This window comes from Sminthopsis crassicaudata, chromosome 3, assembly GCF_048593235.1.
Source record: "Sminthopsis crassicaudata isolate SCR6 chromosome 3, ASM4859323v1, whole genome shotgun sequence".
Lineage (NCBI taxonomy): Eukaryota > Metazoa > Chordata > Mammalia > Dasyuromorphia > Dasyuridae > Sminthopsis > Sminthopsis crassicaudata.
Genome location: NC_133619.1, coordinates 87,187,014 through 87,201,421, shown reverse-complemented (window position 1 = coordinate 87,201,421; position 14,408 = coordinate 87,187,014). Strand labels below are relative to the sequence as shown.

Below are 14,408 nucleotides of genomic sequence, written 5' to 3'. Positions count from 1 at the left end.
TCAACTGATAATGCAAAATTTAGACTCATTCCCATACTGATAGTCTACATTCCTAATTGAGAAATTGAGAAAATTGAGGCAAACAGAAATTCAATGTCTATTACATTCCATCTCTTCCTTTCCCCTATTCCTGGCTACCACATACCTTTGTACAGTCTATCCTTCCATTTCTGAAATATTTTATTTTCTCACTTCTGCCTCTTAAAAACCCTAAGTCCCTTCAAAACTTAGTTCAATTATTTCCTCTTCCTGGAGTTTTTGACTAATTCTATCAACTTTTAATTCCTCACTTTAATCTCATTTTAATAATTATTCCAGCACTTAGTAGGTACATCATAGATGATTGTTGATAGATTTATTGCTTGATTCAAAAATTGTTGATCACACTGGATAAAGAAAATAGCTTGGAAAAATGGAAGGAAGCACAGAAGTTAACTAAGGCATCAGCTGATTATTTTTTTTTGCTGCCTCATAATGTTGCTAGGATATCAGACTGTCAACAGAATCAAACACTACCATCTCAAGAACCAGAAGGAATGATCAAGAAGGGAAGTGGGCTCCAGTTAGTGAGGAAAAATGGATTCTAAAACAAATTTCACAGGAAAAGTAGTCCTTACAACAAGGTAAGTTTTGTTAGGATAATTTTTCAAATGTTGTACAGGTAAAATAAGTATATCTTCCCAAATGTTTCCTAGTTTATTTGTAACTATTGTTTATATGTAACCATTGGGTTACTTAAAATTGGGTTACTTTATTATACTTAAAAATAGAAAGTAATACTTTCTTCTAGGCAAAGTTCATATGATATGGGAATTACCTTTTTCAAGAAAGAAAATGTAGCCAGAGATCTGGAAGTATCCTGGAACTTCAGGAGCAGAGAAGTGTTTTTGGCTCTGAAAATATTTAACTTCTCTGCTCTAAAGGATTGGAAAATGGAAAAGGATGTTGAGATCATGAAGATGACTATGTGTAGGAGATTTGAATCAAAAAATCTTTAGACTTCTGGTCAAGATGGTGGAGAAGACGCACACATTTGCTTAAGCTCTGCGTTTTCTCTCAGAATAATTTATCTCATGACAAGCCTCAGAATTAGTGCTTGACTGAAAATACCCATAAATAATTATCAACAGAAGACATCCTTGAAATTCGCCAGAAAATGGTTTTGCTCATGGATGGGGACAGTTAGATCAGGCACAGGCTGAGGGGAGGCAGTGAGAGTACAGCAGGCAGCTCACACTGCACAGACCAGAGGGGGGTGGGGTGTAATCTCAGCCGTTTCTTCGGGAAGAACTTTACCACAGTGTGGCTACTTTGCTCTGGCAGCAAGCCAGTAGATCAGTAGAGAAGCTAAAAAACAGGAGGTGAAGACTATAACCCCGAAAAGCTAGGGTCTCTCAGGACCTGGCCACACCCATCCAGAACATCTCAGCCTTGCTCTCAGAGTCTCAGCGCTCAGAAGCAGTGCAGCCATTGCTGTCTCAGTGATGACCCCTGCAGTCTGTAGAGGAAGCTCGGTAATACCATCCAGCCCCCCCTTCCCCCCAAAAAGCAGACTGTATTTGGTTTTTTTTTTTTTTTTTTTGGTTTTTTGTTAGTTTATTTTCTTTGATTCTTCTCTGACAAAATGAGCAAAAAATTAAAGCACACTCTTAACAACAGAGAACTTCTATATGAATAGAGAGCAGACTTTAAACCTTGAGGAGACTAAAAACAAACTGTCCCCAGATGAATCCCCAAAGGGGGATGATCTGCTCCTCAGTGCACAAGACTCTCATAGAATAAATCAAAAAGGCATTCACAAGAGAGCTAGAAAAGAAATGGGAAAAGGAAAAGTAAGCTTGGCAAGAGAGTCTGGAGAAGTCATCCCACTCACTTAAAGATAAAATAAGTGAATTTCATCTATTTCTGATGAAAAAAACTGGAACTAAACAAAAGGTTTGATCTCCAAATATAGAACTCGAGATTCCTAAAAAGGTAAAAAAGAAATCTTGAGAACTATATTTCTGCTATAAAGATATATAAAGGACACAAGTATAATTTGTTCTAGAAACTAAAGTTGGGAAGGAAATTGTAGCAGAAAAAGGGTAAAGTGGAGGTACTACATCTCACGAAGAGGGAAAGGAAACCTATTATATCTGAGAGAAAGAAGGGCAGGGGATGAAGGGCAGGGGATGAACATAGTGGGTATCATATTCTCATTAGAATTGGCTTAAAGAGAAAAATATTAGAAATATTTGATTTATAGTGAAACTTCTCCCACCTCACTGAAAAGTGGGAGGGGAAAAGTGAAAAGGGAAGGAGTAAGCTAAGAGGAAGGGAATACAGATTGTGAGAAAAAGGGGCAAGATAGGGGGAGGAACTCTAAGGTGGGGGGAGGGATCCTAAAAAGGGAGGGCTGTGAAAAGCAAATAGTGCTCACAAGTTTAATATGGGGAGAGGGTTAAGGGGGAAGGAAAGGTTAACAAGGGGGAAGGAAAGCAGGGGTTAACAAGATGGCAAGTAATACAGAATTAGTAATTTTAACCATAAATGTGAATGGAGTAAACTCCCCATAAAGAGGAAGCATTTAGCAGATTGGATAAAAAGCCAGAATCCTACAATATGTTGTTTACAGGAAACACACTTGAAGCAGAGTGATACATACAGAGTAAAGGTAAAAAGCTAGAGCAGAATCTACTATGCTTCAGGTGAAGTCAAAAAAGCAGGGGTAGCCATCCTCATTTTAGATCAAGCAAAAGTAAAAATGGATTTAATTATAAAAGATAAGGAAGGAAATCATATTTTGCTAAAGGGTAGCATAGATAATGAAGCAATATCAACACTAAACATATATGCACCAAGTGGTGTAGCATCTAAATTCTTAAAAGAGAAATTAAGAGAGCTGCAAGAAGAAATAGACAGCAAAATTATAAATAAAACCACAAAATAAATAAGAAAGGAGTCAAAGAGGTAAATAGAATTACTGGAAAAGTTTGATATGATAGATCTTTGGAGAAAACTAAATGGAGACAGAAAGGAATACACTTTCTTCTCAGCACTTCATGGAACCTATACAAAAATTGACCATATATTAGGACATGCAAACATCAAATTCAAATGCAGTAAGGCAGAAATAGTAAATGTATCCTTTTTAGACCATGATGCAATGAAAATTACATTCAATAAAAAGCCAGGGGAAAATAGACCAAAAAATAATTGGAAATTAAATAATCTCATACTAAAGAATGATTGGGTGAAACAGCAAATTATAGACATAATTAATAACTTCACCCAAGAAAATGACAATAATGAGACATCATACCAAAATATATGGGATGCAGCCAAAGCAGTAATAAGGGGAAATTTTATATTCCTAGAGGCCTACTTGCATAAAATAGAGAAAGAGAAGGTCAATGAATTGGGCTTGCAACTAAAAATGCTAGAAAATGAACAAATTAAAAAACCCCAGTCAAACATTAAACTTGAAATTCTAAAAATAAAAGGAGAAATTAATAAAATTGAAAGTAAAAAACTATTGAATTAATTAATAAAACTAAGAGCTGGTTCTATGAAAAAAAAACAATAAAATAGATAAGCACTTAGTAAATCTAATTAAAAAAAGGCAAGAGGAAAATCAAATTGTTAGTCTTAAAAATGAAAAGGGAGAATTCGCCACTAATGAAGAGGAAATTAGAGCAATAATTAGAAGTTATTTTGCCCAACTTTGTGCCAATAAATTCAACAACTTAAATGAAATGGAAGATTACCTTCAAAAATATAGCTTGCCCGGATTAACAGAGGAAGAAGTAAATCGGTCAAACAGTCCCATCTTAGAAGGAAAAAAAAAAAAAAAATCGAACAAGCTATTAACTCCCTAAGAAAAAATACGCAGGACCAGATGAATTTACATGTGAATTCTACCAAACATTTAAAGTACAATTAACTCCAATGCTATATAAACTATTTTTTTTTAATAGGGATTGAAGGAGCCCTATCAAATTCCTTTTATGACACAAAAATGGTACTGATACCTAAACCAGGTAGGTTGAAAACAGAGAAATAAAATTATAGACCAATCTCCCTAATGCATATTGATGCTAAAATCTTAAATAAAATATTAGCAAAAAGATTACAGAAAATCATCCCTAGGATAATACACTATAACCAAGTAGGATTTATACCAGGAATGAAGAGCTGGTTCAATATTAGGAAACTATTAGCCTATTTGACTATATCAATAACCAAATTAACAAAAACCATATGATCATCTCAATAGATGCAGAAAAAGCATTTGATAAAATCCAACATCTATTCATAATAAAAGCACTTGAAAGTATGGGAATAAATGGATTTTTCCTTAAAATAGTTAGGAGCACATATTTAAAATCTTCAGTAAGTATCATATATAAAGGGAATAAACTGGAATATCCCCAGTAAGATCAGGAGTGAAACAAGGTTGCCCATTATCACCATTATTATTCAATATTTTATTAGAAACGCTAGCCTCAGCTAAGTCAAGAAAGAGATTTAAGGAATGAGAGTAGGTAATGAGGAAACCAAATTATCACTCTTTACAGATGATATGATGGCATACTTAGAGAACCCCAGAGATTCTACTAAAAAGCTATTAGAAATAATTTGCAACTTTAGCAAAGTTGCAGAATATAAAATAAATCCACATAAATCCTCAGCATTTTTATACATCTCCAACAAAATCCAACAGCAAAAGATACAAACTGTGTTCAATTTTTTCTTCCTTCCCAGGTTATTTTTACCTTCTGAATCCAATTCTTCCTGTGCAACAAGAGAACTGTTCGGTTCTGTACACATATATTGTATCTAGGATATACTATAGCATATTTAACATGTATAAGACTGCCTGCCATCTAGGGGAGGGGGTGAAGGGAGGGAAGGGAAAAGTCGGAATAGAAGTGAGTGCAAGGGATAATGTTGTAAAAAATTACCCATGCTTATGTACTGTCAGTAAAAAGTTATAATAAAGAAAGAGCACAATATATTGGGGGGGGGAAATCTTTGAATTTCATTACTGAATATTTATTTTAATATATTCTATTTTGTATTTGGGCCAAATTGAACCTTTAAAAGAAAAAAAAATTCTATGTTATACTTCTATCTATAGAAACAATTGCTAAGAATATAGAGTGGCTGCATTTTAGGATGTTTCTAGTTATTCAACTTTGCTGTTTGATAACCAAGAAACCAAGCTTACTGAGGAAAACAAACAAAAAGTCAAATAAAAAAATCTTTAAAGCAAAAGGTATCATAGCCAGCATGATGCCTAAAGTAAACTCCAAAGGAGAGCAGCAATAAATAAAACACTTCTAGTTTAATTTACAATTTTCTGTCATGGATACAGGACACAAGTGCAATCTTTTTCCTCCCCTAAGGTCTCAGAATTACAAGCGGAATCAAAATCCAAGTACTGGGTCTTCTCATCTGCCCCCAGGCATTTGTACCATCCCTTAGCAGACTTTCTAAGTACTTGCCCATCTGTGACAATAAAAGGTAAAGGTATTATTTATTCAGTTTGATCTCATTTATTACAGGTAATTCTGCAGTATAGAACTGATTTCCCATTCCCCTTGTAGGTGAATTGTTTGTGATAGAACTTGAGCTCTTGGGAGGGCAAAGATTACTTCGTTTTTATTTCTGTTATCACCAGCACCTGGCATAGATGACACAGTAGGTGCTTAATTAATGATTATTGATTAATTTATTGATTGTTCAGTAGTCTGAGATGTATCACAAATACTTTTTTTGCCATATTATATTTCTTTCTTCTATATTCATTCCTACAATTCAAAAGTAGAAAAAAGGAAAGTAAAACTTTAGGAGGAAAAGGAGAAGAGAAGTGGAATTAAATAGCTCCATTTCCTGTTCTTGGGTAGTCCTATCTATCACAGCCAAAAGTTGACTCTTAAATCCTAATTCAACTCCCTCTTGCTCACCAAAAGCAGAAAAAGAAAATTCTCAAATTAAGACCATTAGAGATTTTACCTGACTTATTTGTTTTAACATCAGCCAGGTCTTAGCCACAACTACTTTGGACCTCTCATTCTGAATCTCTGAGAAAGGAAAAAAGCAAAAGAAGAGGGACAGTCATTGCATCTCATTATAGGTTATCATAGAATAACTTAGCTAGACGGCACAGTGGAACACTGGTCCTGGAGTTAGGAAAACTCATTTTCCTGAGTTCAAATCTGGTATCAGACACTGGCTGTTTGAGCCTGGGTAAGTTACTTAACCCTGGTTGCCTTAGTTCCTCATCTGTAAAATGAGCTGGAGAAGGAAATGGCAAACCATTCTAGTACATTTGCCAAGAAAACCTCAAATGGGGTCATGAAGAATTGAACAGTACAAGAACATTTACATAACAAGAAGTTATCAAGTACTTGTGCTCTGAAATAAGAAGTACCTAAGCCTTACTTACCAATCCTAAAGGGGAACATTAAGTGAAAGTGCCAAAATTAACCACATGTTGGAGGATGATAGGATGAAGTGGCTAACCAAATCATGGGCTAATTATTTGATAACTGATGTGATTACTTGCTCTTCTTTTCTCCACATTCTGGTATATTCCAAAAGTGAAGGACTCATTTAAACTGAAGTTTTATCATTTATTTCTCTTCTTTTTCTTTCTAGCAATAGGAAAAAGATGAATCAAAACAAGAAAAAAAAAGTGGAAGCCCGCCGCCGTCCTGCAAAAAGTCCCGCAAAAAGTCCTGGAAAAAGTCCAGCAAAAAGTCCTGGCAAAGAAATGCAAATAACTTCTGGCAAAACAGTCCCTTCCTCCCGTTACAATACTACAATGTTGAAGGTAGAGTCATAGATTTATGGAATCTTAGAAGTAGAAGGTGCTTTTGAAGTATGATCCACTTATTCACCAAATGCAGGAAACTTTTTTTATAATATCCTTACTGGTCATCCCAACTATACTTAAACATGTCCTGCAATGGGGAACTCACAATGGGGAACTGTGCCAGTTACTGTATTAAACACTTTTACAAATACATCTTTTTATCCTTATAAAACCCTTGCAAATTAGGTGCAAACAGAGCTTGTGTGATTTTCCCATTGTCACAAAGTAAGTTCCTGAGGTAAGTAAGAGGACTTTCTGACCTCTATCCATTGTGTCACCAGCTACCTCTAAAACTTGATGAGGGAGACTGTTTCATTGATAGACAGTTGATTGAGCCATTTTTTTTAGTTTCATCAACTCTAACTCAATTAGTACAAACAAAGAATCTTAGGAAGTGATCTAATTACATGAATTTGAATTACATATCTATATCAGGTTCAAACCAATTACTAGTATTCTATATGATTATAACTTCAAATAGTAAAAATTCAAATACATAGCATTATTTCAGAAGATTCGTTTTACACACTAATTGGGACTTGGTTGTAATTCACTTAAAGCTGTTCTCAGGAATGTTGCATATGCAAGTCCACAGCTCTTCCACATCTCAAGAAGACTGACCAACTCTGATATCAAGGGATTATCTGGAAAGTACTAAGAAATCTAAATAAGACTTTAGAAAGTCCAATGGCTTCTAAAAGCTTAACAAAAAAGGAATGTCTTCTCTCCCCAGGGAAAATCCCAAACCCCTTAACCAAATGTTAAAAATAATTCATAAATTAATTTATGAATAAGTGTTTTGCCTTTACCTTATCTTTCTATACTCAGTTTTTCTGTCCTTTGGGGGAAGTTAGAATTACTTGGAGAAGTACTTATCCTTACTCTTAAATTGATAATTCCTTGAGAAGGTCATCTAAAGTTATTGTTTCCAAGGCCTTTCTTTGCTCATAAACTCTTTATAATAGGGCTTCCTTGCTCCTCATTCAAAGGAAACGATCTACTCCACTGTTACCAAAGGTTTCCTAGCTTGCCAGATCTAATGGTCTTTTTTGAATATTAAACTTCCTTAATTGTCTTCAGCATTTGGCACTACTAGTCACTCTTTCCTAGATACTCTTGGCTCTCTCGCTTTTTGTGACATGTTCTCCCTTGGTTTTCTTCTTAGCTATCTGATCATTCCTTTTCAGTCTTCTTAGTTGAATCTTTATCCATGGAATATTCACTAACAACAAATGTCTCCTAAGTCCCTGTCCTGTGATTCTCCTCCATCCGTTGTCAAATGTTATTTCTTTGTTCACAATATTACTTCTATATATATATTATTTTCTCCACTTCCATAATCTCCCTCCTCATTCAAGCCTTCATCACCTATTGCCTAAACTATTTCAGCAACCTTCTAACTGGTCTTCCTATCTCATTTCCTTACTTTAAGCTATTCACTCCTTACTCAACTGCCAAAATGATTTTCCTTTTTTGCCCACTTAATAGTATTTTATTTTCCAACTGCATATGAAAATAGTTTTTAATATTCATTTTTATAAGATTTTGAGTTTGAATTTTTTTACTCTCCTTTTCCCTTTTCTTTATCCAAGGCAGAAAGCAATCTGATATAGATTACAAAAGTACAATTATTTTAAATGTATTTCTATGCTAATCATATTGGGGAAGAAAAATCAGAACAAAAGGGAGAAATCACGAGAAAGAAAAAAAATGAAAATAATAAGTTGATTTACATTCAGTCTCTATAATTCTTTCTCTGGGAGTGGATGATATTTTCCATCACAAATCTATTGGAATTGTCTTGGATCACTGTATTGCTGAGAAGAGCTAAATCTGTCATAATTGATCATTGCACAAAGTTGCTGTTATCATGTACAATGTTATCCTGGCTCTGCTCACTTTACTCAACTTCAGTTCATGTAAGTCTTTCCAGGTTTTTCTGAAATCAGTCTGCTCATCATTTTTTTTTAAAACATATTCCATTACACTTATATACCACATCTTATTCAGTCATTTCCCAATTGATAGGCATACCCTCAAATTCTAATTCCATTGCAAAAAGAGCTGCTACAAATGCAAAATGATTTTCCTAAAGCACTGTTCTGAGTCACTCCTTACTCATTAAACTCTAATGGTTCCCTGTTACTTCCATGAGTAAATATAAAATTCACCACATGGCATTTAAAAATCTTCATAATCTGTTCTCTTCTTACTTTTCCCAGTTGCATTTGCTCTTAGCATTCTTTGCACTCCATTAATCTAGCCCCATCAGCATACCTGTTGTTCCTCACATAGCACTCCACCTCCTATCTCTTATGACTTTGCACTGGCTGCTCCTGGTACCTGGAATACATGAGTACAGCCTTCCATCTCTGCTTCTTAGCTTTATCAGTTTCCTTTAAAACTTAATTCAAATGTCACTTTCTGGAGGAAATCTTTCCTGGTTACTCCAAATACTTAACTATGAGATTACTTATCATATACTTTCTATATATCTTATATATACTTATTTGTTTTACTTTTTGAATATTGGATTCTTGAAAGCAGAGACTATTTCTGCAAGCAGTTAATGAATATTTATTGACCGATAAAAATTCTGTCTTCTTTTGAGATCTCTTTTCCCCTGTATCTGGCTTATCTTTCCATCAAATGGCTCATAAGTATCTCTCTATTTTCTATTTAAAGTAAAATTTGCTCTTTGTCCTACTGTCAAAAATCAAATGAATTCCATTTGAAACTCTTCATTTACTTTATAGATGGGAAGTTCTTGTTATTTTCCATTGATATGTTCTTGCAATTTGCATGGATCTAATATGTTTATGTAATAAAGCTTTAGTGCATATCCAGATCCTGTAAGATGGAATCGCTCATGTTCTATATATCAAGTTCTCAACAATTTTCAAAAAAACTAAATTGTGAAGGAGCCCTAAGTGATGTGGTTGATGTAGGCAACAGAAGATGGAACATCACCAGATGTTGGGGTTCAGTAATGTGAAGAATTCACAATGGACATTCTCTTTGGCAAAAAAATAGATTTATTTAGGAGAAGGCATTACAGACAAAATGAAGGGATACAATAGACACCAGGAATGATAAATATGAAACAAAGTATGGAAAGCATAAAAGGGGTTTTTAGTAAATAATGATGGAAAAAGCAAGTTCCCTAGTGTGATACAAAGCTATCCAAGAGAAAGAGAGCCCTTGAGGTTGGGACAGACCCTTAGCTAGTAGACTAAATCCTAAAAGGGATTTAGTAACCTAAAAGAGCTGATTAACCATAAAGAGGAAAGTTGAGTCTGAAAGGAGAAACAGGGACATTAGGAGAAATTAAGCCACTATATGGCATGGGGAAGGGGCAATGTGTCATGGCAGACTGTCCCAAAGGAGAGCAGCAGCAATGGCATAGGCAATAAGCTAATTTATAGGAAAAATTTAACCTTATGGGTTTGATATAACTTGGATTTCTGACTGTATTGTCTCCACAGAGGGTGGAGATCTCTATCAGAATCTTTTCTTTGCCTGTCCCAAGGAACAATTTCATCAGTGTGCCAATTTCTCTTTGTCTACCACATCCACCATTTAGGATCTAGGTTTTTGCTTTGAATGTTCTTTCATGGGTAATCCTTATTCTAGGAATATCAATGATTATTTGAATTCATTCAATTTTCCACCAAGAAGAATTGAATTAATTCATTTTCTCCTGAAAAAAGTTTAGCTCACCGCACTAAATACTAGAAATGGATCAATGAAGAATCCTCCAATTCTTAATACCCTCATATCAACACCTTAAAAATATGGATACTAACAACTTCCTTATTTTTCTCATCAAGTGAACACCCTTTCACATTAAACATTCAAACTAGTACACTTGCTATTTTTCCCAAATTCAAAATTGAATCTTCTTCCCTTGTGTTTTTGCATAACCTATTCCCTACACCTGAAATATACTCCCTCTTTACTTCCACTTTTAAAATGCTTTAGCTTCCCTCAATGTTAAATCTGGGTGTCATCTTTCCCCCAAAACTTTCCATAATCTTAGTAGTCATTAATGTTCACTCCCTGCCCAAATTATTATGTATTCACTTAAACCTGTTTATATGTATCAACCCATAAAATTAAGGCTCCTTAAGGCAAGAATTGTGGTTGATTTTTTTTTCCTGTTTTGCTAGACTTCTTAGTGCCTTGCACATAATAGGAACTGATAAATGTTTGCTGAATTTAAAGTTGAATTACATAAAGAGATTCCATTCAACAAGCCTTTATTAAGGCTTACTGTGCTACAAGGCATTGTGGTGCGATTAAGAATACAGAGATGAAATTTTTTTTAAAGTTCTTATTCTCAAGAAGCTGACTGGAATAAGAGCCTTAGAAAAGTTCTCCATCCATATTTAACTCACTTTTCCCACATATCTAGGATTGGAGGACCAAAAAAACATAATAGATCTCCATAGCACCTCAGAAGCTACAGAAACTTGTTTTGAATCCCTTCTCTTATGGACTTTCTTTTATCTTAAAATAGGCCAATAAAATTTGTTTAAGGAAACAAAAGGAAGAAACTGCCCAAACTATCGTTTCCCAATTTCACTTTGTAAAATATTCCAAACTTTTGTGGGTAACAATCTTATATTTGTAGAATTCTGTTTGAAATTCATCACACCTTTCACCCTCTCAAGTGTGGCTCATCCTAAGTGTCTGTTTTACTCTACCAGGGCTTAAATCCAGGACAAAAAAAATATCTGAAAGGCATGATGAAAATTTATGATGCCAAACCCCAATGGAAGGGCCTGAAAAAACAGTATCTTATTGGTCTTTGCTACAAACATGCCTTAGGTAAGTCACCCAACCTACAGCAAGAACCTAAGGAAATCCCTTGTATTCTGCAAATGCAGTCAGAGAAGAACATTACAGTGGTTTGCCAAGTATCTATGGGTCACTGTGGCAAATAGGAAACAAAATTTTAGGGGGCAAATTGGAGTGTTTTTAGAAAAGGAATTATGTGCCGGCTTAGAGAAAAGTAATTTTTGTATTGTTGTTGATTAAACAGATATGTATTAAGGTTTGTATTTGGGACAGCTTCTTGTTATTAAACTAAACAAAGGAGACCACTTACATGGTTTAGAGTCATACAATGACTTGAGGAAGTTCAGTTCATCTGAGGGAGTCCAAGTCTTGATCTTCATAATAAAATAGGAATTGAAGCATTTCAAATCCACCCCATAGAACTGAAGATACTTAAGTATGAAAAACTGACTTTAGTGGAGAAAGCCATGAAGTAGACCCAAGTTGAAAATTCTGATAAAATTAATGAAAAAGCATGAGGAATAAAAATCAAAGACCTGGTAATAAAACAAAAGAAAATAAGATAAACTCTGGCAATTCATCATAAGAAAGGTTATAGCCTTGTTTTATATTGGTCACTCATCAAAAAATTTTTGAAATGTATAATTTTTATAGGAACCCTCCAAAAATTCCAAATTATCTTTGTCTATTTTTTATTTGTAGGCCCAAATGGGGAAAAATGTTCCCCTTGTGCAAAATAGATCATATTATATCTTTCTATTCTTAGAACTTATATCTGACCCTTGAAAGATGCTCTATAAATGTTTGTTAAATTATTGCTGTTTATGATCAATAGAAACTATTCTACAGATACAAAGGGTACAAAATAAGTATAAGACATAGTCCCTCCCTTCTGGGATGACACAATCCCAAAGGGATTCAGAGATATCATTGGAAGTATAGAGGGCTATTAACATTTTAGAAAGGGTTTTGACAATTTGGAGAATAACTTCTTAGGAATATTATAGAAGAAATTTCTGTGTAGATTCTGGATTAGATTAAATGGTCTCTATTCATCTTTCTTTGAGATTCTGTGACATTCTACAGAAAATTCATTGCTGGCTCATATGATATTACTTATAGTTGTCTTTTCTCCCTATCTTTTGTCCAGGTTACATTGACAAGAAGAATGCCATGTCTTTTATAGCTGTTATGGATGGATATATTAAAAATGCACCCTTCACAAGCAAAACTAAGAAGTGAAAGGTTCCAAAGAGCTCTAATCCCTACTCTTGAAGAAAATCTATGGCCTCACAGTGATGAACTACCATTAAGAAGTCATTAGAGAGCAAGGATATGAGTACATTTAAGAAGGATACATAGCCATTATAGCCTCAATGACACCATAAGACCCTCATTTCCTTCAGGAATGATGTTTCCCAACTCCATTCACACTGGTTGTGAAGTAGAGTCATAGAATTAATAATTATACTAGTATGATATAGATTACAAACAAGGGTTTTTTAATCTACTTTGGCCTTTGCAACACGGTGGAATTAGGAGGTGTTAGAGACCCAGGGAATAAACATATCTGTCTATACATAAATTGTACTATGAATTGATTTAGTATTTTTAATAGTTGCAAATAGGTGTTTTTAAAAGTTGCAAAACGAACTGGCTCATTTACATAAGGTCCTCCTTCAATACCGAGAGCTTCTGACAGGGTCAGGCCCTTCAAATCAAAGAACCCTCAAGTTGGAAGGAACTTTGGAGCTCACTAGGTCCAACTCATAGTGTAGTAACACACCTGGGGGGTTGTCATCCATCTCCTGCTCAAATACCTCCAGTGAAGGGAATAATTTTCTCTTCTGGGCAGTTATAATTGTTGGGAAGTCTTTTCATTACATCAGGCCTGAGTATAAGGGAATAACCTTTCCTTTTTAGTAACCTCCAAAGCCACACAAAACAATTTTCACCCTCCTTCCTCATGGAGACTCTTCAGACAGAGTGCTTACTGTAATTTTTTTTCTCCAGGCTAATCACCCAAAGTCCCTTCAATTGATTCTCACAAGTTGAGACCCTTTATTTTCCTCATTGCTCCCCCTTAGATGGCCTGTAACTAAGGAGTGTCCTAACTAAATAACCCAGAAGTACACATAATACTTAAGATGTGGTCTGCTTAGGTCAAAGTACAAGGCTACTATTACCTTCCTAATAACCCCATGTTTCTCAAAACCAATAGTTTTTAAGAGCCTAAAACAGGTTTGGTCATATTACTGAGTGCTCTGTATAATACAAGATGATACATTCCATGCTAAATATTTGTGAGAAAGTTTTAAAATATGTGAAATATTGAGAAATATTAAGAAACTAGCACACTAATCATTTTAAGTAACTAGGACATATTAACCAATTAGAGCCAAGCAGAAAAAATTTTTCTTCCAAAAGTCATTAGATTCTACATTTCCCTGTTATTTTTCCTATCTCTCTGTTCATACATTTTTGGATCATCTTGACATGAGACTTATCAATCTCTTCCAGCTGGGTCAGCCCTGAGCTGGGGGTAATTGAACTGGTCTGGGGTGAAAAATCTCAAGAAATTGTCACGAGCTTCATGTTAACAAATCTCTTTCCACAGGTTTCCAGTTGCCCCCCTCCCCAGCAGAACAAAGTCTCAAGTCCTGTTTTTCAAGGCTCAAAGAAAGTGAGATCTTTTTAATATGCTTCTACCCATACATTTTGATAATAGAACTGAAAACAATTATGGATT

The 14,408-nt window shown here is 34.8% G+C and overlaps 1 protein-coding gene across 3 annotated transcripts; it reads left to right on the top strand.

Moving 5' to 3' along the window:
* The first annotated feature begins 482 nt into the window (after positions 1-482).
* Positions 483-13,244, top strand: FAM216B (family with sequence similarity 216 member B). Of its 3 annotated transcripts, XM_074299174.1 has the most exons (6): positions 493-623; positions 3,957-4,019; positions 5,388-5,505; positions 6,643-6,817; positions 11,569-11,689; positions 12,810-13,244. In XM_074299174.1, exons 2-6 carry the CDS (start codon positions 3,998-4,000, stop codon positions 12,899-12,901), a joined length of 528 nt encoding a protein of 175 aa, XP_074155275.1. In that variant the 5' UTR covers positions 493-623; positions 3,957-3,997; the 3' UTR covers positions 12,902-13,244. The 3 variants fall into 3 exon arrangements, 2 of the variants coding, with proteins under 2 accessions (XP_074155275.1, XP_074155276.1); XR_012487763.1 differs by lacking the exon at positions 3,957-4,019 and having other exon boundaries at positions 483-623; XM_074299175.1 differs by lacking the exons at positions 3,957-4,019; positions 5,388-5,505.
* The last annotated feature ends 1,164 nt before the right edge of the window (positions 13,245-14,408 follow it).